At 38.7% G+C, this 26770-nt stretch overlaps 1 protein-coding gene across 5 annotated transcripts; it reads left to right on the plus strand.

Annotated features, from left to right (window-relative positions):
* Window positions 1-221: 221 nt before the first annotated feature.
* Window positions 222-26506, plus strand: HNRNPR (heterogeneous nuclear ribonucleoprotein R). Of its 5 annotated transcripts, none has more exons than XM_076357317.1 (11): window positions 222-355; window positions 6733-6919; window positions 9232-9350; window positions 9777-9884; window positions 10590-10703; window positions 17846-18022; window positions 20467-20602; window positions 21700-21905; window positions 22627-22776; window positions 24913-25034; window positions 25224-26506. In XM_076357317.1, exons 1-11 carry the CDS (start codon window positions 281-283, stop codon window positions 25834-25836), a joined length of 2007 nt encoding a protein of 668 aa, XP_076213432.1. In that variant the 5' UTR covers window positions 222-280; the 3' UTR covers window positions 25837-26506. The 5 variants fall into 5 exon arrangements, with proteins under 5 accessions (XP_076213432.1, XP_076213434.1, XP_076213435.1 ...); XM_076357319.1 differs by having other exon boundaries at window positions 223-355; window positions 6751-6919; XM_076357320.1 differs by having other exon boundaries at window positions 223-355; window positions 6754-6919.
* The last annotated feature ends 264 nt before the right edge of the window (window positions 26507-26770 follow it).

The following is a 26770-nucleotide window of genomic DNA, read 5'->3' on the forward strand; positions in this document are numbered from 1 at the left end:
CGCTCCCCGCGCTCTCTTTGTTCAGAGGCCACGGGCGGCGCTGCCCCTTTAAATCTCCCCAGCCCCGGCCCTACCGGCGCGCCGGGTTGAAGACGCTGCGCGATTGGTTACAGCGCCTCCTTCTCATTGGTCTCCGGGAGGAACGGCGCGTCCCGCCTCCCACGTCTCACAGGCGCCGCCGGCCGCTCGTCCAGAGCGTGAGTTCCTGAGTGGGTGAAGCAGTGGTCCCTGGAAACAGTTCCGGGAAACCCCGCGTGTTGCCGGGGTCGCGCCGCCGTCCATGAGGAGAAGGAGGAGCGCGCGCCATTTGCCGTCGCTGCTTGGGCCCGAGCTGCGCCGCGCAGGCCCCGCTCCGGTGAGTCCCCGGGAGGCGCCGGGGGCGCCGGGGGGCTGCCTCGCGCGGAGGGGGAGCTCCGCGGCCGGGGGCGAGGGCTCCCGCGTAGGCCCCGCGGCGGGGCGGGCGGCCGCGGGCTCCGGGTGGGCCCGGCGCTGGCGGAGGCGGGCCCGGAGCGCTCGCGCCGCGTAGGAGAGCGGGGCGGGGGCGTCGTTGGGTGCCGGCCGCGGCGCGTCCGCCCCGCGGGCCGCGGCGGGACGGGCGGGCCGGCCGCGGCGGGAGCTGGCGCCGGGGAGCGGCCCGGGGGCGGGCTCTGCGGCCTGGCGGGGCGGGGGGGGGGGGGGCGGCTCGGCGCCGCGGGGCGGCCCGGCTCGGCGCGGGCTCCGCGTGGGGAGGGCGGCGCGGCCGCGGGCCGAGGCTGCCCCGCTCCGCTCGGCCGGGCGGATTAGGCTTGCATGCGGCGGGGAGCCGGGAGTCGGGTCCCTTCTCGATCCCCTCCCGGCGCTGCGGAGCTGTAGTAGTGCAGCAGTCCAGGTGCCCTGGTAGGCAGCGTCCGCGGCTGCCGTCCGGCCTGCGCCGCGGTGTGCCTGTGGGGCTGAAGGAGGCTTTCGGCGGAAAACGCGTCGCTGTTGCAGCGCTCGCTAAAACCTTGCGTGGCGTATATTGCGGTAGAGCCGGCTGTAGGGAGGGAGGGCTGCACTGCACCTACTCCCAGCTCTCGGGTTCGCGCTTAATACTTGGTTGAGAGACTGTAACGCTTGTCGAATGTTCCGAAGGAGAAATTCTTCAGAATTTTGTTGCTGAGACATTTTCTTAAACGATCTTTTACCACAGGCCTTTAAAAAGTTTTGCTTAAATACATCATTACTACTATCATGTTTAAAATGAGGCTCTGGTTTCTGGGTCTTAGCGGCCTTCTTACCTGTCAGTTTTTGAACGTGGCTAATTACGTACTTAAGCCATGCTGCACTACTCTTTTTGAAAAAGTTGTTTGGATTCCCCTTCCCCCGTGTACTGCAGTAAAGGATCCAGCCAGCAGTGATGTGTTTGTGCTGTGAAGGATGTTAACGCTCATGAAGCTGGGTTTTTTCTTTTTTTTCCCCTTTGAGATTACACTTTGTGTAACACTGAATTTTTTACGTCTTCTGCATATTGCAGTGTATTTTTTTTTTTACCTATGCAAACTGTGGTGTTTGCAAACTAGCAGAGTCTGCTTGATAATTTTATATCCTAGAAACTGTATTTCCCATGAGTACTTAATACCCTTACTTCTCAGTTTTTCTGTCAAGATGTGAACACTGTTGGAATAATATTTAAGCCTCCTGCTAACACTCAACTTACAAGTTTTGTCAAAAAAAGCAATACTCCCGCTTTCTTAGGCAAAGATCTGAAAAATTCTTTGAGGATAAATTCATCAGAACAAAGCTCACTTTTGTTGAAGTGTTGCTTTGAACTGGAGTGCCACGAATGTTGTTCTGTACAACCCAAACAACCAGGTGAGCTATGAATGGCCAACTCCCGTTGGAAACAAGCATGTACAGACTTTATAGTTCAGGTTAGCAAAATCTAGTAGCTGCTCATGCAGTCAATGCTGTATTTTAATGGCACTGATGTGCACCTTGCTAACCTGTCGTGGCAGTGTCATCTCCCGATGATACTTGTGTAGGTACTGAAGCATAGTTTCTGTGCGGGCTGTGCTATTCTCTTGCTTAGCATCGTGATGGAGGTTCTCAAATTTTTTCATTCCATGGGGTTATGGAGTGGGAAAGGCTGAGAACTCTGTGCTGAAGGGGTGAGGGTGCTAACTACACTTTGTCATAAAGATAGTCTGAAATGCTGGTATGGAAGCCTGGCTAATGTGTAAAGGTCTTCAGGGTGTGATAACTTCGAAACAAGTCGTCTTGTAATTCATGCTAATAAACACCTAGTATATCATAATTGAGCTATTAAAATGCACTTTCTGTGATTGAATAAGCTATTGTACAAAAGAAATGGCTGTAATGCCTTCATGTAAAAAATAAAGGGATGTGCCAGTAACGTTTGTGAAGAAGTGAGGCTTTAATAAACCCCCAGTTCAGTCTTTTAATGTGAGTTCTTATCTTCCTCTCACTCATGTGTTTATCTTCCTGTTTTGACAAGAACCTTCTTGAAGTGTAAGGCATCACTATGGGGCCTGTGCTTGCTTCCTTGTGGTTCGTTAAAAACCAAAACAAAACCAAACAACCCCCCCCAAATTCCTCTCAATGCTATTTTTAATGTGGTATAACTTAAATGCTTGACACAGATAATACATTGGCTAGAAGGAATAGTAACATAAGCAAGTTGAATGACTTTGGTGCCGAATTTTTATGTATGAATTAGTTATGCTTCCTGTGCACCTGAGCTGAACAACTGTAGTTCCTCCATGAAATCAAAAATTACATAGCAGAAGGACGAAAACATTATTGATGTATAATCACTGTGAAGTTGGTTATGGTAGTTTGAGATATTGTCCCTTTGCCAGAAATGCCATTCCTGCTCATTTAAGCTGTTACTAAGCATGTTTTGAGTTAACTAGACTGTGAATTTATAATTAATTGGATGGAGTTATACTTAGTCTGTGGGTGGCAACCTCTGTTAGAGGCATGGTATAAGATACAGGGAATAGTAACATCATGGCTGTTTAACCAGTGATTGTTGGATTGAGGCCGAGATCAAGTTTCTGTTTTCAAGATGCCATATGCTGTCAGGCCCAGGTGTGTGTTAATTTTATTTTTTTCTAGGAAAATTACTATTTGAGCCATTTGAGTTATTAAACATGAAAAAGAAGGTTGTTTCTGGGTAATTTAGAAGCACCTGTAGTTTTAACCTCCTACTTGTCATATGATTAGAACTTAAAAAAAAGGGACTAGTCACTTTGCAAATTACTATTTTGAGATGCAGGAATTCTAGGTGAAAGATAGTGGATGGCTAAAAACATGTTTTATATCATGAAGTATTCATGGTCTTGAGAAAAACATTGTTGGCAACAACAGTGTGAAGTTTGAAACAAGACAATCCTCCCCTTCCCCGTACATGCAGTTCTGTGGTGGTGAAGCTAGGTGACCTCTCAGGCACCAGTGGAAATTCTCCTTGCCTACGTAAAGTTGCCCCCAATGTGTATTTATTACTGCTGCTCATTTGGTAAGCACATTTTTGTCTACACTGTTTTAAATTCATCCATTTTTGCATGTTTTAAAAACAAATACATATCCCACACATACTAATATACATAATCCTTTACTTATAATCCACACTTAAAATCTTTTTGATTCAACCAGTCTCCCTCTTTTCTATATATCTGAGTTTCTTAATGCAGATGAAAAAACTCTTGAGTGCGTGGGGGTGCTCTTTCGCGTGGCCTGGCCTGTCATAGGCTGAGTCACATGGACACACTGCGCACGCAAACATAGGTATTGCTCCTCTTTTTCTTTAATGTGCTTTTAATATTTCTTTAGAGGAGAACAAAAATGTTAATAAAATCATTGTGTGTTTTCCCTACTGATAAAATTCAGTTAAAAATATTTTTCTTGAGAGCTACATCTAGCTGATGTTATCTAGAGGGAGAGCTAAAAGATCTTTTTCAGCTACGACTTTCACCCACGTATCTCTGCTGAACTCAGAGTGCAGATTCAGTATTGTAAGAGATGTAATTTTGCTTGTTGGTGATCATTCAGGAAGAAAAGTCAGTCTAACCTCAGATTTCAGGCCAGGCTTGCAAAGCCAGCAGGGAATCTACTACTATAACTGTGAAAAGAAATACATTTCTTCTGGATGCTGTCGGGACCTGAATATTTTGACAGCTATGTCACTTCAAATTTTCCCAGAGTAAATTTCTTTAAGAAAGTCTTTTAAATTAAGTTTATGTGACAGGAAATAGCTAAAATTTGAACACCCAAATGGAACTTTTCTGGCTGGTGATCATGCACTGCATTTGACTTAAGTTCTCTATGAGGATACTAATTCTTAGGCAAAAATAAACCATGCAGCTAGTGAATTAAAATGCTGAGACTTAATTTACATTGCCTAAAAGCCTACTTAGAAAAGCATTTGATCAGCTGTGGTGCTGTGTAGTAATATGATACTTAGGGGTTAGATATTGCTCCACACACTGGTGTGTGTTTGTGATGAAGGTAGATATCTTTTCATACCGTTAGGCTGCAAATCTTGCCTGTCAGAAGTTTGAGTTACTGAACTGCAGATGAGGTGTTTCTGCCTGGACACAGAATAACTGACAGCCTTTTGTTCAGTTATAGGCAACACTGAGAACAGTGCTAAACTTTTGAGTATGTGACACTTGAAAGCTAATCTGGGTTCACAAAAAAATAATGTCCGGGAGCATCAATATAAGCCATTGAAGTTTAGAAGGTACTTGTAATTGTTTCAAATAACTCTTCTGTATTTATGTATTGGCTTAGCCTCACAGTTCTTGGTGGGGTTTTTTTTGTGTACAGAGAAGACAATATATGTGTAAGTAACTGATTTTATAAGGCAGTAAAAAGGTGAAAACAAACAAAAAAACCCCTTCTGTATATCTTTTTTGTGTATATCAACCTATGCATTTTTAAGAAGAGGGATTTAGAATGATACTGTACCCAAAGCATTTTCAGTTTAACTAAACCCCCTCTGCCCTGCACTGTTTCAAATTTGAGATCTCCCAGAGGCTATCCAGCAAGCAGACATCTAGCTGATTTCTGTTTTCTGTGATTTTTGTAACCTATAGAAACTTCATGTTCAGTTAGTGTTTTGAGAATTCAGTTAATACTTGTAATGATAGGTAAGCATTATTGTAGTCTTCAGGTAGCAGTTTTTTCTTCTGTAATTAGGCTATAGTCACGGTTGCTTTTAAGTAAACTGAATTGGTTAGAAAGCAATTTCTCTTTGTCAAATAGCAGAATGTGTGTGTGTATATATATGCGCTATGTAGCTACAAAAAACTTCCTTTCTTTTCCTTGCTAATTGCATAAAGAAGAGGCATCTGACAGAGAAACAATGTGAGGCTGTATTACATCTCTCTAAAATTGCCCTTCAAGTCAAGACAGCTTTAGTAAAATCATTACTTTTCTGTCTGAAGAAAAACGATTTTTTTTTTTCCTTGCTCAAGCTTGCAAATCTTCATAGGATATCTTCCAAAAAGTTCATGAGCTGTAGTCTAGAAGGGATGGGTACACAGGTGACTGTTAGAGGTGTGGTTATGATTGGAGACTTGTTTTGCAGCATAGTAAATAGCTTGAGGCTTCAGCGTTTTTTAAAAAAAAAAACACCAAACAAACAACAACTGTTCTTGAATCATCTTCATACCTGTATTCCAGTACTTAATTGCATCGCTCCAACCATGCTGTGTATGTCTATCTGGTTATCATTTCACTGCTGATCATTGACTTCTTCCCTATCTTTTAAAGACTGAGGCTCACTTCATTTCTGAACTTAACAGCTGATCATCCTAATGTTCTCTGCTGGGTAGTTGAATTGTCTTTTGTCAGACTTTTTATTTGAGAGTACTAAATATCAGCTGGCTGGCTAATTGAGAAATGGAAACTGGTTTTGATGAATTGGGCAAAGCCCACTGGAATTGTCTGAGAAGATAGTTGTGCATTTTTCAGTGCACATATTTGAAATCAGCTTGTTAATTCTGAAAGCAAGTCTTTTTATTAATATAAGAACTGAAGATGCTGCAGTCATGGCTTCCTTTTAAACCAGTAAGTTATATGTTATAAAAAAAGTAGCTGATTTGTAGAGCTCCTATCTGAGTAAAACTGAAAGCATGGAAACAGTCAAGTTGCAGCTTCAAATTATAATGTGCATTAGAGTGCAATTTCTCTCTTTCTGTCCTTACTAAGTTCTGACAGTGTCGTGAGAAAGTGTTTGGCTAGTCTTATGCAGCATGTTGGGTTTGAAGGAAGACATGGCAACAAGCCAAGAAAGTGAAAATTAGCAAACAAGTATTGACATTTTAATACATTAAGCTACCCTGCAGGGTTGTGTGTTCACTAAATTTTAAACAATTGTTTTAAAAGTAGAGGAATGGGAAATGAAAATAGCACTAGCTCTTCTGACTCTTCGTTGAAGGATGTTATTATCGTATCCCAGTACATTCTAGCTGCTATGGTAACCAGTTAACTTACTGACAATCAGCAGATAAAGTTTAGACATCGTTATGTACATGAAGTACATTTTTAAAAAAAATTATGTAAATTCTTCCATGTACATTTTCCACAGTATTAAGGGTTGTACTTTCTTTTGAAACTTAGATCAGCTGCATCCAAAAAGTATTAAATAAAACTTTTGAATACAGGTCATTTGCAGCATGTATACAAATTAGTTTAGATAAATCATGCATTGTCCTACAAACTAGTTATTTCTGGCTTATTGTAATATAGCTCCTGAATTTTTTCCAGCAGCATAATAAAATGGCTAATCAGGTGAATGGTAATGCGGTACAGTTAAAAGAAGAGGAAGAACCAATGGATACTTCCAGTGTAACTCACACAGAACACTACAAGACACTGATAGAGGCAGGCCTCCCACAGAAGGTGGCAGAGAGACTTGATGAAATATTTCAGACAGGTATAATATGCATTTCTTGTTTCTGACTGGTTATGAAAGTGAGGGCATACCATTTTCAAATTTTTATAGATTAAGGTTTAAAAATTCATTGTTTTTGATCTGTGTAGCTCTGAATGTTTTGCTACTTTGACTTCCCTAAAGGCAAATTGGGTTTGACATTGACTAATTACTTGACACATCCTTAGTGTTGTATGTGATATCTTAGTTGCTTTAGGGCACAGAGCACTAGTTTCTTTAGACGCTGTCAAATAAAGATGTATGTTTGAGCATACTAAACTGTACATTATTTTTTTTTCTTCAATCCGAATCATCATTTTGCTTTTACTTTTCTACTGTCAACTCCTCACAGTGGTTCTTAAACACTCAAAGGCTGGATAGGTGACTTAGTGAGGGAAGCAACTAGCTTGTCTTGCCTGGGACTACATTTGAATTGAGTCTGCCTGTGGATTTTTTGTTCTCTCTAGTTCTGAGTGGACAGTCTAATCCATGTTGGTTATTACACTGAAATGTTCAGTTTGACACTCACTGCCTTTCAACAAAGTTGAGGACTAAGCTATCTAGCAAATCGAGTAATACCTTGCTGGTAGCAAGTGGTCTCTGCAACTTCTAGAGAGGTTTCTTTATATACAAAGGTTTTTCTATTTTGTTTTTGTAACCCCCTTATTATTTTGTCCTGTAGACAGAGGCTTCCTTTTCCTTTTTAGAGTGTGTTCTGTGAACAGATTTACAAGAAGCAGTAGAAATGCTTTCTGCGCTGATCTTGAATGCCTCGGTGGCAAGATGACAGTTTTTGTTGAAAAGAGTCAAAATTCCACTGATCAAGTGAAGGCAGTTCAAAAACAATACCTTACCAATCTTCAGTATGATACTCTGGCTCACGTGGATGATGTCTTTTGGAAGTCATTCACAGTGAGCTTTCATCAAGCCTTTACCAGCTTTTATTGGCTTTAGACACGCACTTTCTAACTGTGGGTCACAATGATGTGCACTTGATGGTTTGAGAGAAGGTGTAAATGCCTGGGCAGAGGAACTTGTGGGGCTCTAACATGTGTTGCAGTTAGGTTGTGTTGTGAGGAGTTCTCAAGGGATTTAAAAGCTTTTCAGCCCAGAACCTGACTACCTAGTATAATTCCACTGCATGAGTAACCTGAAAACATTTATTCACACTTCCTTAATGCCACTGAAGATGTTTGCATTGTGCAGGGGTTTGTCAGCGAAGCAAACTACTTTTGACACCCGAGCTAAATTTGGGGTTGAACTTTGGGATTTTTAATCTGCTGAGGTCTTATATGAAAGATACAGGTGCCTTCCAATATGCAGGATCACTTCTGAAATGTAGTCCTTGGGCTTGGCACTACTGTGCATTTTTGAAATCAAGTAGCAGTTAAATAATCTGTGTATTTTGGAGATGAAGCTGTTGCAAAGTGTGTGGAGTTCTTGGTATCTGTCCTAAATTTCATTGTGTAGCTTAAAAAGTGCAAATCTTAGTCTGTACTTCTCATGCTCCACAGCTTATGCAAGTGCATTACAAAAGGAAAGAAATGACCTGTAAAGATTCTTAAACAGAAAAAGTGCTTCAGAACTGGTCCAATGTTTCTTGGGGGAGTCTGTACCTGTAAAATTAACATTAGCCTTTTCGGGTACATAGCAGGGCTCGAAATAGTACCTTTTTGAATTCTGGCTCTTGAACTGCATAGAGCAACAAAATGAATAAAAAAGAAAAAAAATGTATTTTAGACGTACAGGTAGTCCACTGATTTTTGCTTTTTGAAGTTGGAGGAAAGAGTGAACAAACCATTCTACTTCCTAATATTTTGTGGGGTAGAGTTTCATAAGTATTTGATTGTCAGTTAGGTAGCTCTTTTTTCATGTACAATAGGATAACTGTAACGTTCACGTGTCAGCTTACTCTAGAACAGCTCCATTCAAGAGAAGGAAGTGTGAAACTTAAAATGAAAGACAAACAAACAAAATCCAAATTATTAGAAGTGAGCCAGAGTTCACTGTTTCAAATCCTGGTGTGTAATACTGCTTTTATGCAGCAGATTGGATTCCTGAATGTTAGAAAACTGTTACACATGGGGTATAATCTTGCACGTCAGTTAGTACTTAGGTATATACATTTTAATTTAACTTTTTTCATTGTTGTACTCATGTTCTTTCATATACTTGTGTAGGAATATGTAATTATATTAAATGTATAATTCTGTTGCTATGGAACATAACTTTTTGACTTTAAAAGCAAACTGCATAGTTCTTAGCTTGTATGAAATTCAATAGAAATCTGTAACTTCTTTATCTTTAACTTTTAGGGTTGGTAGCTTATGTCGATCTTGATGAAAGAGCAATTGATGCTCTTAGGGAATTTAATGAAGAAGGAGCCCTCTCTGTATTACAGCAGTTTAAAGAAAGTGACCTGTCGCATGTACAGGTAAGGTGAGAGCTCCAGGAGTGTGAGCACATAAGTATAAATAGTGTTCTGGCACTATTGGCAGGAGAGTTGTAACTTAGAAATTCATTGATGTTGCTGTATTCTAACATTTCAAACCCAAATCACAAGCCTGTTAAAAATTGCCTTAAATGTGTAGGTATTTGAGTGCAAAGCAAAAGCTTCCAGATAATAAAAATGAGCGTGCTATTGAGAAAATAAGGTAAAAATACCACCTGGAATCTGACGATTTTTTCAGTCTGACAAGTTTGTTCAATTAATTGTTATATTTTTCTAAAGGATTCTTTTGCCATTTTGTTTATTGCATTGGCTTGATATAGTGGCCTCACGGTATGGAGTGTAAGATTCGGTGGATTCCCAGGGCTTTTCATACGCACAATTGAATTATTTTGTAAATTGTATCTACAGAACAAAAGTGCATTTTTATGTGGAGTTATGAAGACCTACAGGCAAAGAGAGAAACAAGGCAGCAAAGTACAGGAATCAACGAAGGGACCAGATGAAGCAAAGATTAAGGTAAAATTTAGAAAATATTCATTATTCTGTACTACCTGATATATTACCTGTACGCAGATTGAAGTAATTTTGGATGTACTTAAAAAGCATCAATATTACCTGGATAAGTATATTCACACTTGGCTTTAAAGAAATGTATGCGTGATAGAGATTCAAAGAGAGAGTGCTTGTTTGAAAAGCAGATCTTCCTGATTACACAATTGCCAAAATGCATGAACTTAATATTATGTAAGGTCTATGAAAACATTGATACCTATTTAAGAATTGTCTTAGTTGTCCTTTTATATTAAAGCTTTTACGCACTCATAAAATTACTTTGAGGCTGATTGGACATTTCGACAAGGTATTAGCATATTAAGAAGCATTTCTGTTGTGTAAAAACCTATGTACAGAGTGGGTGAAAAGAACTGCCTGGTCTTCTGGAGTTCTTGGGGTACTACATATAAAGTGGAAAATAAGGGAAAAGAAAAACAAGTTCTTTCCAGTGACCTTGTAGTATAAAACAAATGTTGCTGTTTGTGGTGGTGGTTTTTTAAACCCCCAAAATAACACAGTTTTTTGCAGGTTCTGTCTGTCCATATATACCTTGTTATCAAACGTGGCAAGGAGCAGATAGGGAAATGCTTATCTTAGGACGCTTTTTTATTCTTTATATTTTAACCCACTATCCTCCCCCCCATAACTAATGTGATAAATTTTTTTCAGGCTTTGCTAGAGAGGACTGGTTACACTTTGGACGTAACTACTGGACAGAGGAAATATGGGGGCCCTCCTCCGGATACTGTATATTCTGGTGTTCAGCCTGGTATTGGAACAGAGGTTAGTATATACAGACCAATCTGTTATTTTGTATGTTTGTGCAAACTGATAAATAAGAAATAATTGAAAATATATATACAAGTGAAAGTTTAAAATATTGTAGAGGAAAGCATTCTTCTATGTTTGTGTGTCTTAATCGGTCTTTCTTACTCCTCTGTATTCTGCAAAAGACAGGATAATAGGTTGAGGGGGGAAAAGCAGGTGCCATATATTAGGAAAGGCTATGTAAAATTTCTTAAAATGTAAAATAGATCATTAAATTGTCAGACTTCATGGTCCACCCTAAAGCTTACGGTCCATCGCTTAAAAAGTGACCAATGTAGGTATTAGCTGTGTAGATACGTAAAAGTGTGACTCAAAGGTATTTGACTTTATTTACAACATAAAAGGAATTTAAGCGACAGTAGCAAGGTTTATTTTGTGCAATGTGCTGAAACTGAAAGAGGCTTGGATATTGTATAAAGATACTCACATAGAAAGTTTTGAAGAGGACAGCTGAGATTAGTAATTATTAAGGAATTGTTTATTTTCTTTTGTTTCAATCTATATGAAAACATCCTTGATGCTTGCATGGACTGGTAGTGAAACTACCACATTGAAAGAGTCCATGTAGCTTGTTTCCTTTTGTAAATTCTTGCATTTCTGCATTCAGAAAGGTGGCTTAGAAATTGTCTACCAACTCAGTGGTGTTGCCAGGGTGATTATGTGATGGTATAAAGTGTTATTTAATTGCACCATGCCTCATGGACATCAGGAAGCATTTCTTTACCAGGAGGGTGGCTGAGCCCTGGAACAGGCTTCCTAGAGAGGTGGTCAATGCCCCAAGCCTGTCAGTGTTTAAGAGGCATTTGGACAATCCCCTTAACAACATGCTTTAACTTGGCCAGCCCTGAATTGGTCAGGCAGTTGGACTAGATGATCGTTGTAGGTCCCTTCCAACTGAACTAGTCTATTCTATTTGTGACTGAAAATACTCGACTGATCTGAAGTATTTTGTCCTGTTGGTGATGGTTAGCCTCTTTAGGAAGTCACAGGAAAGCTGTAAAGTTGGTTGTGCTTTAATACTACTAAGAGTAAAATTTTATACTTTTAAGTTTCCTGATGCTTGGTAGAACGGGTAACTCGTGGAAACTCCCTTAAGATAAGAACATAAATACTTCTCTCATGAATCAGCATTAAAGGCTGTAGCAAAACCCAGCCAACTAGTTATAGAAACCATACCTCTACCAAATTAATTTATTGCTGGCATTTTGTAGGATTTACAGACTGATTACTGCTTTAAGACATGCTGCTTGGTTTGACTGGCTGAGATGCTGAACACCTTGCTGAAGTTTATAGTTTATGTATATATAGTTTATATATATATAGTTTATAGTTTATTAAATTTAGTCTTTAGCTCTTGCTGTTGAGCTCTGAGGCATAGTAATCAACAGCTTAAACATGATCTTATGATTTGGTAGACTAGGCGGAGCATGTTTGAATATAAGTGACTGGAGATTATTGCGGCACCTTTTTTTCCTGGAATGAGGTGGGTGTTTGTTGTTGTTGTTTGGTTTTGTTCCCCCCCGCCTTAAGCTTTTGAGAACCACTTCTCTTTTGTCCTCAACACTTCTGGTTATATGGGAGTGTAAATGCCACTTTTCTAATATTGTGGGTAAAAAAAATGAAAAAACACAAGATGTATCCCTTTGGATTGTGGCAGTGAATCTTTTGTGTTTGAAACATTTAAATAATACTGAAGCTCTCATAACTTGTGCCAGCTCGGATATCTTGATGCCAGAGCTGTCACTGATGTCAGTAATGGCAAACTTCTGGTTTCTAAGGATACCCAAGTACTGTTACTGATTACGAGAAGGTACATACTAGGTAGACTTCCCCCCCCAAGATGTATCAGATCTTTCTACTGTAAATATTTGTACACCAACTAATTTGTCTTTTTAAAACATAAAGTGGAATTCATTACGTTAACTGTAGCTTTAACGCTCTTTCAATATGCACTTGAACATTGTACAGTAAAACTGAAGTATTGATAAATAATCTTACAGATGTTCAGTATGTTGAACATTCACAAATTGTCACAGGGAACATTTTGCTGAAAGCATTATGTGGGTGAAGCTGTCCAATGTATTTTTTCAAGTGGGTGGGCTTTAAGAGCAGCTGGACCTTTTGGGAATGTGATTCTGTAGTAAAGACAAAGTAGTTACAGCTGTGCGGAAGCTTGGAGGAGAAAATAATTGCAATTGGATTTGATATTAAACTTGAGTATTCGTTTTGTTTAAGGACTTGCTGCTCCAATGTAAAGCATTTTGCTTATAGTGAGGCCACATGATGTTGATACTTGGAGACATTTATGGGAGTGTTTATCAGATGAGAACAGAAGCAATTATTTGGGTGTTTCTTTCTCTCCTTACACTGGCTTTGTCATTTGCATCTGCAAACATTGGTAACTGCTTATCCTCAAGGGGCTTTTTTTTGTGCTCCTTTTGTTTTGCTTAAAATTTCTAAGATCTCTTTTCTCTGCTTTTTCTTACCTCCTGTTACACCAGCTGTTCTTAAAGATGATTGGAAGGTTTTTAAAGATTCCCTCCCAAAGGACAAAGTCTATTCAGTAAGCACATCAGGAAATTCAAGGTCATGATTGAACCCATGCATCTTGCTAACAAGCTATGAGCAAACTTCAGTTTGGTTATGAAAATTCTTGAGCTCTGTATTTCCTCGCTTACCTGTTCTGCAAGGTTTTGGTCCCTAGCAGGTTGTTTTGTAGTTTATTCTAAACACTTTGAATACTCTCAATCACACTGTTGTGACTAGTCTTTGATACAGGAGTTCTTTTGGAGATTCTTCTATAAGCCACCAGATTAGATTTAAGAAAACGGCCAACTTCTTGAACATCTTTCAGTTTATAGATTATTTTTGCATCCTTTGAGATGCTGAAGCTTTTGTGTATACCATCAAGAAGATGCTTAGAAGCATCACAGTAAGGATGATTTCTAAGGGAAGTATTCATATTCCATGAAGAAAAATAAATTCCTTGGTGGGAGGAAATAATTAGAATGGGTCCTTGAACTGAAAGATTTGCTTAGGTATGCTTGCTGTGTGCTAATTGTAGTTTATCATTTTACTAAAGTGTATACACAAGCAATGCTGAAAAAAGAAGGTTTTTTGTATTCTTAAATCCCATTTATTTACACAAAACTACTTTGAGTTGTCTTATTGTGGTTGAAAATAAACCAGCTGTTCAGCAGCATTGGAAGACACATAGACAGTAGTAACTTCTACATAGCAATTTCAGTAACTTTTGAAATTAAGTGTAGACAAGACAAGAAAAGAAAATGTTATAAATATTTCACTAAATTCAGTCACAGCAAGGAGGAGTTTGTTTAAGTGTATAAGGAACAAAAAGGAATTTTAGTCATAAGTCCACTACTATAGTCAGAGATGATGAAGCTTTCATGCAAACAAAACAAGCATTCAGTGTTTCAGTTGGATAATGCTGGATGGTAAATCCATCGTATCTGTAGTGTCTGCATTTGTGGGTAATACCTAATGAGGTTGAGCTGTATATTTTTCACTCCTGATCTTCAGTCTGCTGACTGAGGACCTTTTGGTTGTTAAATTCAGGAAAACTGAAGGATCATTCTAATTTTTTTTTCTTTAGAGGAGGGTAAAAAAAAAATAATCTGACATTCATATGGCCTGACCAGGCTAATGTTACACCAAAAGTTAAGGAGGTGACTGATGTGGTATTTGACTTCCATCCTTCACCTTTTGGTGTAAATGAATATAATACCATTTAAGATGTGGTTTGAAGAACAGGAGGCTTCATTGGTAACTGTAAAATACCAGCCCTTTACCCCACTATAATAGGGATAGGGGGAAAGCATTTTTCAAAATTAGCACAGTACAACTAGTGTGAAGAGAGTAATGAACTTAAGTTTGTACTGATTGCTGGATTGGTTTCAGTTTTACTGAGGGTCTCCAGATAAAGTAAGTCCTACTCCTGAAGTTTTGAGAGACTTCTATTTCAGTGTTTTTCAGTGATGTGAAATAAAAACTTGAAAATTCTGTAAATAGATTATTTGACCATAATGCTAAGATGATGTGCAAGGTTAGAGATCTATATAACAGCTTAGACTGTGTAAAATGGAGGAATTGCTACATGTCCTTTTCAGAGCTGAAATTTATTGGATAAGTATATGGTAAACATCTTTGAATGTTATCAAAAATGCAGAATTACTTTTAGCTCTGTGAATGGTAAGTTGGTATTGCATCTGCTCTTCTGTGGGTGCCTGGTCCGAATTTGTAACAAAAAGTCAGAGAAGGGTTGTGAGGCTAACTTGCAATCTGGAGAATGTTATGTTATTGGAGATGTTGGGGCAATTTAAACTGCTTTTGTCCATAATAAATTGAATGAGAAGAATCAAATACTGTAATAACTCTAACTTAAGAAGCAACGGTATGATAAACTCATCAGGAGTTGAACTAGACAAAGCTTGTGCTGGATTTAGTACACAAATGGAATGTTGCTTTTGTACTGGAAGAACTGTGGGGGTTCAAAGGTTTTTGCACTGTGCCAGAATTTTTTTCCACTTCCATATTTTTTTAATGAAGATTGTAGATTTGGATGAGATGAAGCAGTCATGTGGCCTACATTAATTAACACTTAAATCTGGTATTTAGGAAAGATTGACTGCAAAGCACATGAAGAGCACTATTAAAAGGAGAAAGGTTTTGAAGAAGCTCTTGCAACACTGCAGTACACTTCTGTTAGCATGTGATGACAACAGAAGAGGCTCAGTTGTTGAAATAACTGGAGGACGCATCATCTAGAGTGCAGAAGTGGATTGCACCCCTCAATAATGCTCTGTAAAGTTATTCAGGAAACTGAAATTGAATTTTTTCCTAGTTAAGACTTTCATAATTAATCTTCTAAAACAGTAATGAGGAAGTAGTAAAAGGGACTATTTTGTACAGGTCTTTTAGGAAGCAAAACTGGGAAAAGTAAGTCTAATGGTCAGTGATCCCAACAAAAGCCCAGAAGTGATGCAGTTGCATCCTACTTAGACAAGATCTCTTATATTGTTTCACTGATGATGGCAGTTTCCAAATTTTTTCCAGAGTACTCTTGTTGTGGAACTAAAAAATGAAACAAGACATCTGATATTTACATTCTTTGGTATTTCAACAACTTTATTCAAGCTTATCAACATATCTAAAAAAAGTTATTAGAGGTGTTTTTTCTGACCCTTGCAAGATGTTCACCTGGTGTTTGTCATGTCTAGTATTGATCTTGTAGTTCATTAACATATTAAGTTTACAGGCTCAAAGCAAATTCACTTAGATGTGAATTACTCCCACAGAGTTATCTAGTCCTTCCGTTGTAAATGGAAGTTACTCTAGAATATAGGTCAGATACGAATGTATTCAAATTAAATCCTTAATTCTGTTTCTCATACTAGCTCCTAGAGTGTATTACCTGAACTGAACTGTAGTAGCAGTCTTGTGGAATTGTCAGTGTTCTGAAGTTTGTAGAAAGTGAGCCGAACAGACTGGAAAGAAAAGAGGAAACAGAAGCTTTCAGGATGGTAAATCTTTGGTAAATAGCTGGAAAAACAGACTTTGTCTGGATTAGGGCTTTTTCTTTTTCTCAAGTCTTTTGTTCTGGTGTGTCACCTTCAGTTTCTGCTGGAAACGGTGGCATCTGAAACAAAGAATTTAACGTGGACTTTTTACATTTGAGTGACTTAAAAACAGTTACGGTTTGTGGAGACTTCAGCTGACAGTTTCATTGTCTTAGTAGCAAGTTGGAGTTCCTGTCCTGTGCACTTCCATGATAGTATCAGTTGTTTGTCTTTAAAAACTGTGCATGGGTTTTGGGATGAAATGTTCTAGGTAATGACAATGGAAATACCTATCTGTAGGGATTTCTAAGCTTTTCAGGGAGACGGGGAGCCTGTTGGCTCTGCCATTAGATTTTCACTCAGTATGATAAATCTGTTCCTTTTTTTTTCCCCGTAACAGCAAATAAGTCATGGTCAGTTGGCATTCACACAGAGAGGCTAAGCTAAGTGAAAGAAATGTTCTGGAAACTGAATTTCGGGAATATCTGTATAACAAGAAACATCTAGCTTTCCTTTGGGGGAAAATAATTTGTTCCACATTTTTTAAATCGGAGTCATCACGCTCTCCTCATGGGTTTGTTCATATCAATGCTTACATGGGCATTCTGAGTGTCTTCAGTTTTGGAATTACCTGCTAAGCTTTTAGTACCAGATATCACTCTGGCAAGACCTTGCCCAGATGGAAAAGGTTGACTTCTCCTAGCTTTTTTTACTACAAAAAATATTTGTAGTTAAAATAAATAGAATTTGATCTTAATGGATGTTTGGAATGTTTTGCTTGTATTAGCAATTCAGAGATTTTGAGAATTCAGGGGAGAGCTGCAGTGATGAAACAATTCGGGGGGGCTGAAACTTTCTAGGGAGACCTCGGCTGAAGAGATTAAACTCCTTAACAAAACTTTACCAAAGTTTATTGTCATCGCTCTATGTAAGGAACAAAAACATGAGGACTCCAGATTTTCTCAGACAAATATTAAAACATTCCGTTGGTGGAAGCTGAAACAAATCCAGACTAGAAATAAGATTACAGTTTATATTAAAAGTGGAAAATATGCATCAGGCAATTTAAGGATTTTTGTAGATTTTTTTTTTTCTTCCCAGTCCCTGTAGCTTTCTAATGAAGATTGGGCTACAGAATGCTTTGAAATTACAGCAAGAGCAAGGACGTGCTTGGCCTGCTTTAATATAGGATACCCAACTACATAGTGTGTAAGGTCTTTGTTTTTAATTGCCAAAATTATAACCAGGTAAGAATACTTTACTACTTCAGTGGTGGAAATTTACCACCTCTTCATTATAAATAGCAAAACCAGGTTTTCCATATGTAAAACTTAGTACTAACAGTGGGAGGTTTAGAAGACTTGGTAGGATATACAATAATGTTGGCTGCAGTGATGGCTACAGTGTTTCTGCTGTGACGGTTTATGCTGCAATATACTTCCTTTCCCAGGAACTTTCAAGTATTAAAAGTAAGTTTGGATTTCTGAAAAAACTTTGTTTAAGTGTCCTCTTCCTTTTTAGGTTTTTGTTGGTAAGATTCCCCGAGACCTGTATGAAGATGAATTGGTACCACTCTTTGAGAAAGCTGGCCCAATTTGGGATCTGCGCCTCATGATGGATCCTCTTTCTGGTCAAAACAGAGGTTACGCTTTCATTACCTTTTGTAGTAAAGATGCAGCACAAGAAGCAGTCAAACTGGTGAGTAACTTATTTTTAGAGTGTACAAGATAATATAAACAGTAAGCATGTTGGTAATCTCTTAGATAATGAAGTCTTTGAAGTGTTTCATTAAAGCATCCATTGACAGATTCAAAATTTTACTTTCTTAAAAATTGCCTTCAGGTTTGATTTAATATATAAAAAGTAATGTTCTACTTTTAGGACCGTAGTCTGCTATAGCCTACTGCAGTCTGCTAGAGTACTTGGGTGATTATAGTAAGAGGTTTCTTGATTACAGCTGGAAAATACATTCTTTAAGCTTCACTGCATTTAAGTTTTATCACCCTTCCTACTATAAACAGCAAATTAGAGATGCCTTGTTTTGCTGCCGTGGAGGAGGTCTCTGACTTTGTGCTCTTTATGGTTCACAGTGGCCTTTAGTTCTTTCCAATGGCAGTCATGCAGTCAGCTCACTACATGGAAACCTGACTTGGCCTGCATCTAGACGGTTTGGCAAAGGACACGGAGCAATCTCTAGAGAGTGAAAATGAGAGACAGCAGTCTGATTGGGGCCCTGGTTCATTTGGCCTTGCCTCTGCCTGAGAGGAGGAAGTAGAATTAGGCAGATCAATGTGTATCTCCCAAGGTTTTGGATATGGCTGTGAAATACTGCTTGTACTTTGAACCAAAACAGGTGAAATGCTTTATCTCATTTGCCTTAGCAGAATTCAGCTGATCCTCTATGAAGAAGGGGGGGAAACCCTAAACATCTAGTTAAGCTGGGGGGGAACCCCACCGAAACCTAGAGAAACTTAAGAAGTGATTCTGTTGCATTGTAAAGGCTTCAGAAGGAGTCATTGCTCTAAATGTTCCAGTGTTTGTCCCTTAAATATTTTCATGTATTTAGAAACAGTTGCAGTTATGTTAGGCTCTTCCAGGACTGGGAATTGCATGTCCCTGCTTAGGCTGTCTTTCCTTTCTAGAACCTACTTGGATGTTTATTGAAGGAGATGCACAAAATATGTTTTTGCAATTGATTGCTTCTGGGTTTCAGTGTTTGAAGATGGTGGAAATTGTTGTGAAACTTTTTTCTTTTTTTGACCAAGTTGAAGGTGCTCAGAGTTGTTACTTTAAATTTTTACTAATTGAGGGAGATGAAAGGGAAGATGCTGAAGTGACAGGAGATAGAGCAAGCGATGTGCCACTGATGGAAGACTGGCCTCCATACCCTAGATATTGCACCAAATAAGTGAATTTGTGTGAATACATTCCTTAAGTCCTGTATCTGGATTCCCTTCCCCCTACCTCCTCCACCCTACCACTATCCAGTAATGGGGCCAGGCTTTTATTTAGGTAAAATATTTTCCACAGACTACTGGGGGAAAGGAAAATGGAGCAGACACATGCTGAATTTTGGAGCTAATTAAACCTCGATAGCAAAGTGAGGTTCTTTCAGAAAATAAACTTGAAATTTTGAAGTCTTGGTTTCTTTACACGAGGTGGGCCTTCTGCTTGTGTTTGCAGGATAGCCTGTGGTACCTTAACATTGTTCTAGTTTTTGAATATGAAGAAGGTTACTGAAGGTATTGCTCTGTCATCTGTATGGCTACGTCTCAGCTAGGGTAAAAATGGCTGAAAACTTGCTTTTAAAGAATTGGATGAGATTTTCAGAAGCTGGCTGATGATCAAACATCCATCCTCTTAGGTTGTGTTTGAAAATCCTACCCAAAACAAAAATGATGTCTATCTTGAACTTTTTTTTTTTTTCCTGTAAAAGGTTGAACTCTTGTACCTTTAAAGACCTATTGGGAGTTGGTACTCAGAGTAATCCAACTGTGGGCACAAGCATGAAGCAGTGGGCTAAATTTTTTTTTTTTAATGGGAGGTTTTAAAACTTACCAGTAAAATTTATAGAGTCCTAGCATTTACAAGGTCCAAAAAATCCCTGCGTTGGGGGTGGGGGGAACAAGGTCACACACTGATTTAGACTTCCAAGTATCTCACAGCAAATATGCTCAGTGTTTAAAAGTTACCAAAGTGAAGTGAGAGAACTCATAGTATCTAAAATGCTATGTATTTGCTTATTAGTAACAGCAGCAATGACTGACATTGAGTCGTAGCACAGGAAGCAGTTACCAATTGTCTAGAAAGATCTTTCCAGTCTGAGACAAATAGTAGGTGAATGAATTCACCCCATGCAATTTATATCTGTTACATGTTGTTCCTTGTACATCAGTTTCTTTGTAGCTTTCTATTCAGCAGAACTTCCGAAATTTCTATGGAAAACCGAAGCTCGGCGATGTTCTTCCAAGTGAATGCTGACCCAAATACTGCAGTTCTAGTAATTCTCTTGCAATGTGAATTCAATATGCTATGTATAAAAATAGTAGATCATGAAGAAAATATCCACAAAATCATAAAATCAGCTCTTTTTATCCATATTATTGTGGATAAAGTAAATGAATGGCTTTTTATTTTCTCAGTGTGACAACTATGAAATCCGTCCTGGGAAGCACCTTGGAGTATGCATCTCCGTGGCAAACAACAGGTTATTTGTTGGGTCAATTCCAAAGAACAAGACTAAGGAAAACATATTGGAAGAGTTCAGTAAAGTCACAGGTAAGACCTTCTTAACGAGTTTGTCACACTGATCCCAAAATACCATTCAGTGTTTTGTAGGTCTAGTTATTTGGCAGATGCGTTCAGCTATCATTTAAACTATTTCCAAGTTTGTTTCTAGTAGAAATTTTATATATCAAATATATTTTATGGTGGAGTGTAAAGGGACTAGTGTCTGTTTTACTGATTGTTAAATGAAAGATGTTGTAGGTTTAGAATTTGAGATGGAAACAGCACAAATGAACTCAGAAAAAAAAAAAGTGAAGGTCCTAATTATGTTACCTGTTGTAGCTTCCTGTTGAAGGCTCTGTATTTGTAACTGGTTCTACAGTAGATTCTGCTTTCACAACTGAGAAGTTTTTGGGGGAGCCTCAAACAAATGTATTGTTGAGGAACGATGGGGAGGAGGGAATACTAAATCAATTTAGAGGGAATGTTATTGTAGAAATAATGACATTAATTTCTGTTCCAGTTCTTCAGTGTTGTTCCCCAGTATATGCAGCATGTAGGAACAAAAGAAGTCAGCTCATCACTGGAATGGTGCTTCTGCTTTAAATAAGAGATTGAAGTCTTGATTGCCTGCTCTTGTTCCTGTAGGAGAGTTTTAACCTACTGCTTCTTTTTTAGGATTGCTATTTATAAGTACTTCAGGGAAATGGTGAAAACAGAAGGTGAATATTCATTTAGTTCTCTCTCCTCTTTTTGGAGAGATGTGGAAGAAATTCTTTCCAGCTTCTCCTGGAGGTGGGGAGATGCCACGTATTAATGCTGACTGCTTTTCAAATATGCAAAAATGGTAAAACAAAATATAGGAAACTTACACTGTGTAAACTGTCCAGGTTGATGTTTTGCAGGGCGTAATTGTGAGGTAAGTTTGTTCTGAAGAATTTCACTTGCTAGGTGACCTGTTTCTGGGTAAATTGGATGAATATCTGTTATTTGTTTTGCTTTTCTTGTGCTCCCTTCTCCCCCTTTCAGGTGTTAAATTCAAAGGCTGTGTATTACAAAAAACAAGTGAAGGCATTTTAGAGTACACTCTAGATTTTTTTTTTTCCCTCCTTCCTTTTGAAGCTTAATACTAAAGACCTGTTTTTCAGAGGGTTTGGTGGATGTAATCTTGTATCATCAACCTGATGATAAAAAGAAGAATCGAGGATTCTGCTTCTTGGAATATGAGGATCACAAGTCAGCAGCACAAGCTCGCCGCCGCCTGATGAGTGGGAAAGTAAAAGTCTGGGGAAATGTTGTGACAGTGGAGTGGGCTGATCCGGTAGAGGAACCTGATCCAGAAGTCATGGCAAAGGTAAGTAAAAACTTAACTGGATGCTCTTGTGCTTTGGGAGGAATTTCTTTATGCCATAGTGACAAAGATTTGTTCCAGCTGAGCAATGCTAGTTTTGAGGCACGAAAAGCAGTTAGAGGGCATTTTCGTAGTAAGCCATGCAAACTGGTGTGGTCTGAGCGTTGCAGATTAGTTGCCTGTGTAACATGTTAGGAACATGCTGTTGTAACTGACCATTCACATTTAAACTAGTAGTGTACAGGATTGTCCTACTGGATTGGCATGTCAGTCTGTTCATTATCTGCTTCTGTTGATAATGAATACTAGATGGGTGTTTTGTAAAACTAGTTTCCAGACTGAGGTGAAGGTGAAGTTCAGCGTAGGGAATGACGTGCTCTTTATCCTTGTGTTTTGGGATAACTCTTTGCTGCTCTTGAGGTCTACTACTAAAATTTTACTGGGATTTGTAGTATCCCAGAAGCAGAAAATCTAAGTTGGATATTCTTCTGGTCATGGAAGGGAACTGTGGAAGGAGAGAAGTTGTAGGAACTTCATACAGGTAACTACAAGGCTCGCTCTCTCTTTTTTTTTTTTTTTTTTTTTTGAAACAGGTACGGAATTTATAAGGTTACCCAAAATTTCTTAACGCAGAGAAGACGGGAATAACATCTTACTAGTTTGTTAGATTGCTTTGAGGTTTGACTTTTAAAGATTACAGCTTTCATTCTCATTTTTTCACCAGGTGAAAGTTTTATTTGTAAGAAACTTGGCCACTACTGTGACAGAAGAAATTCTTGAGAAATCCTTTTCTGAATTTGGAAAGCTGGAAAGAGTAAAGAAGTTGAAGGATTATGCTTTTGTTCATTTTGAGGACAGAGGTGCAGCAGTGAAGGTAGGTTGATTGTTCTTTCCTAGCTAAATTGATGTGAGGAGTTAATGTTGTACAAATGGTTTTAAGAAATTTCTTTACAGTAAATATCTAGATAAGACGATTTGTAGAGCCCGTTTAATAAGGTTCCCATTGTGAGAATTTTAACACTAATAATTTTGTTCCTATGATTTCAGTAGCTAGGAGGATGTGAAACTTGCAAAGGACAAAACTGTAGCAAGTTAACAAGTAGACTGGAAAAGAGGTATAGACCAATGCAGGAGAGTCTAGAGAAGAGGAAAAAAAAAAAGATCAACCTAGACAATTTTTCTGAGGAAACACTGACAGAAGGTATCAGTTGTCTCTTGAAGACCCCTATTTAAAGGCTGTGTGTAGTTTTGGAGTGACAAAAGTATTGAACAGAAATTGCAAGGTAATTCAAAAAATGCCTTGTGAAGGGGAGAAGAATGGCACTTGCAACTCCCCTTAATGCATTACCTATTTTTAACTCTACATGCTCCCTAGAAGGTTTCTTCTAAATGACGACTTAAACATTGGAGGTCATTATTGTAAGCTTCAAAGGTGTTTTCCTTTGTATCTAAGAGCAGTTGAGAAGATCATTAATCTCTGCTGTTTGTACTTCAGTGGATTGAATTCTATAGAAATTACTCCATCTGTTTTTTAAATCCATAGTTTATGGGGGAAGAAGGAGGAGAGGAAGTGTTTTGCACCTGGGAGTCTTGAGCAAGTATATTGTATGTCGTTGTATGTGGCTACATAGACAATTCAAAGGCTCTTTACTCAACCTTATTAATCATTTTATAACCATTTAATTGCTTACAATTTTCCTACCCACTGAAATAGGGTTTAGAATACTCTTGAGTTTGGCTTTAGGATGAAGGTCACTCATATTTAATGAAGTTGAAGTCAGTTTGGATAGGTTTAGACCCATGTCAAAGAGAGGGTAAGAGGTTGTTGACAGAAGGGGTAAGTCAACAACACCTCCTGACATGTTTTATTGTAGTATGTCTTTAAACACTCTCCAGTCCCTTCCTAGTTGACCTTACTTCTAAATGCTCTGTTAGATGTTAGCAACTGAAAACTTGTAGTGGATGAGAAAAGATAGAACAAATGCAGTACAGCAGAGCATCTCTAATGCTCATCTTCTCTGAAACAAGCTGGAATACTACCACATCTGCCCCATGTGACTGATTTATGGCCACTAAATTGGTTTATGAATTTTGTGAGACATTTTTGTGTACGGGTGTGGTGTTTGTTTTTTAATGAAAGCATTATTGTGATATTAATCCATGGAATTGGCTCATTGATTCCACTATCTACTTACTTTCATACCTTCCTCAATAATCGACATGATCTCTAATGTTCTTGAGGCGTGTAGCTGTACAGACATCTAAAGTCTTTGTTAATGCAAATATTAATACCCAGAAATGTTAAATGCAAAGCAGATAGCCCCAGGTAAAGAATTGGGGGGGTGTAGTCCTAATCGTACTTCGTGTGTGTATATTAAGTTCTCTTTGTGCGTGTATTTGATAATTACAAATTATACATTACTTTTCTGGAGGATTCTTGCCTCACTGGCTGAGATCACCAAGTTTCACTAATTTTTTTTTTTTTTTTCCCCCCCTTAAGTATGTCCCCTCAGAAATACTTGATTTCCTCAGAGGCACTCATGTAGCACATTCAACTAGCTAGGAAGTGCAAATATAAAAATACTCTCTCTTGTGTGCGTGTGCTCTACCTGGCTTACAAGTACAGTGAGTGGTCTTCGTGTCAGTGTGAGTAGTGAGAACTTCTGTCAATGTATTTCTGAAACATTTCTAGGGGATATAGGAACATAAAAAGTGATGGTGGTGTGTCTGATTTTTTTTTTTTTAAATAATGCTCAGTATGTTTTAATCCTATTCTTTTACCTTATGATATAAAGAGAATATTTTTTTTAAATGCTGCTTCACTGTAACTGGTGAATAAAATGGGACTTAAAAGAATAATATGTAACATTCTGTTTAAGTAGCACAGAAATGAAGCACATGGCATAGTTCAGCCTGGAGCAGCCCAACCATCTGGTTTCTTTCAGTAAGTTTTCATTTCCTTTTGAATGGAAACAAATTTTTAGATGTTTCTCTTCTAATTTTTGTACAGGCTATGAATGAAATGAATGGGAAAGAGATAGAAGGGGAAGAAATTGAAATAGTGTTAGCAAAGCCACCGGATAAGAAAAGGAAAGAACGTCAGGCTGCCAGACAGGCCTCCAGAAGTACTGCGTGAGTGTTCATTCTTGCACTACTGTAATACTGCAGAATGAAGTTCTGCTGTAAAATATGAGCTAGTTCAGAAAAACCTGAATGACTTTTTTCTCCATGTTGTGTATTGTTAATCAACAAGGGGAAATTTAGACTTTATTTTGGGAGACTTTTGAAGATAAATAATTGCATGTTTCTTTTTCTTAATAGGTATGAAGACTATTATTACTACCCTCCACCTCGCATGCCACCTCCTATTAGAGGCAGAGGCCGTGGAGGGAGAGGTGGATATGGCTATCCCCCAGATTACTATGGCTATGAAGATTATTATGATGATTATTATGGTTATGACTATCATGACTACCGTGGTGGCTATGAAGATCCCTATTACGGCTATGATGATGGCTATGCTATAAGAGGAAGAGGAGGAGGAGGAAGGGGTGGGAGAGGTGCCCCTCCACCACCTAGGGGGCGGGGAGCACCACCACCAAGAGGTAGAGCTGGCTATTCACAGAGGGGGGCACCCATGGGACCGCCAAGAGGAGCCAGGGGTGGGAGAGGGGGTCCTGCACAGCAGCAGAGAGGACGTGGTGCTCGTGGAGCCAGGGGCAACCGTGGGGGCAACGTAGGAGGCAAGAGAAAGGCAGATGGGTACAACCAACCTGATTCCAAGCGCCGTCAGACCAACAACCAGCAGAACTGGGGCTCCCAACCCATCGCTCAACAGCCGCTCCAGCAAGGTGGTGACTATGCCGGTAACTATGGTTACAATAATGACAACCAGGAATTTTATCAGGATACTTATGGGCAACAGTGGAAGTAGACAAGTGAGGAGGGATTGAGAATATTGGAAACATAGAATTGGCTATAGCTCTACATCCTTCAAAACAAAATTGGCTTAATGTTTCATCCTTCAGTAGCGATTGGCTGCCATTTGTATTGGGCTGAAGAATCACTCTATTGTGTATATACTCGAGTCTCTTAGTTTTCTTTTTTTCATAAACGCACTTGGACATTACTGGGCTTGCAGAATTCCTGAACTCCACATGGGGTTTCAATGCTTTTATCATTTTAGGCTTCATTTTAGCAGTTTAAAAGCAGGAATGGCACACTGTTCAATCATGATTTTGCAGAACCTCTGGTTTCGGACAGTTTCTTTTTTTTTTTTTTTTTTTTGGATTTGGGATAGACTACATAGGAGTATGCTGTACATAAAAGTAAAAGCTAGTGCTTTGTCTTAGTAGTTTTAAGAAATTACAACAAATTAAGTTTTCTTGTATTGAAAATAACATGATTGTATGTTTTGCATTCCTAGAAGTAGGTTAACTGTGTTTTTAAATTGTTATAACTTCACACCTTTTTGAAAATCTGCCCTACAAAATTTGTTTGGCTTAAAACGTCAAAGCCGTGGCAATTTGTTCCTTGATGTGATTGTATTTCCAATTTCTTGTTCATGTAAGATTTCAATAAAACTCAAAAATCTATTCAAAACATTACCTATTTCAAATTCAATTGTGTCCTAAAACATTATTTCATTGGTAATTCTTGCGAAAAACATTGTTTTCAAAGTATAACTGCCTATGTGAGTGATCAAATTCATGCAAAATTTCTTGTGCTTTCCAACATGTAGCACTGTGGACATCAGACTGAAAACTAGGAGAAATTACAGATAGCCCAAAGGGCACTCTTTGTTTAATTGCTGTTCAATAACTTACCAGCATCTAATTCTGAAACTTTTTTTTTTCTTTTAAAAAGTG

Source organism: Aptenodytes patagonicus, chromosome 21 (genome assembly GCF_965638725.1).
Source record: "Aptenodytes patagonicus chromosome 21, bAptPat1.pri.cur, whole genome shotgun sequence".
In the NCBI taxonomy this organism is placed as follows: domain Eukaryota; kingdom Metazoa; phylum Chordata; class Aves; order Sphenisciformes; family Spheniscidae; genus Aptenodytes; species Aptenodytes patagonicus.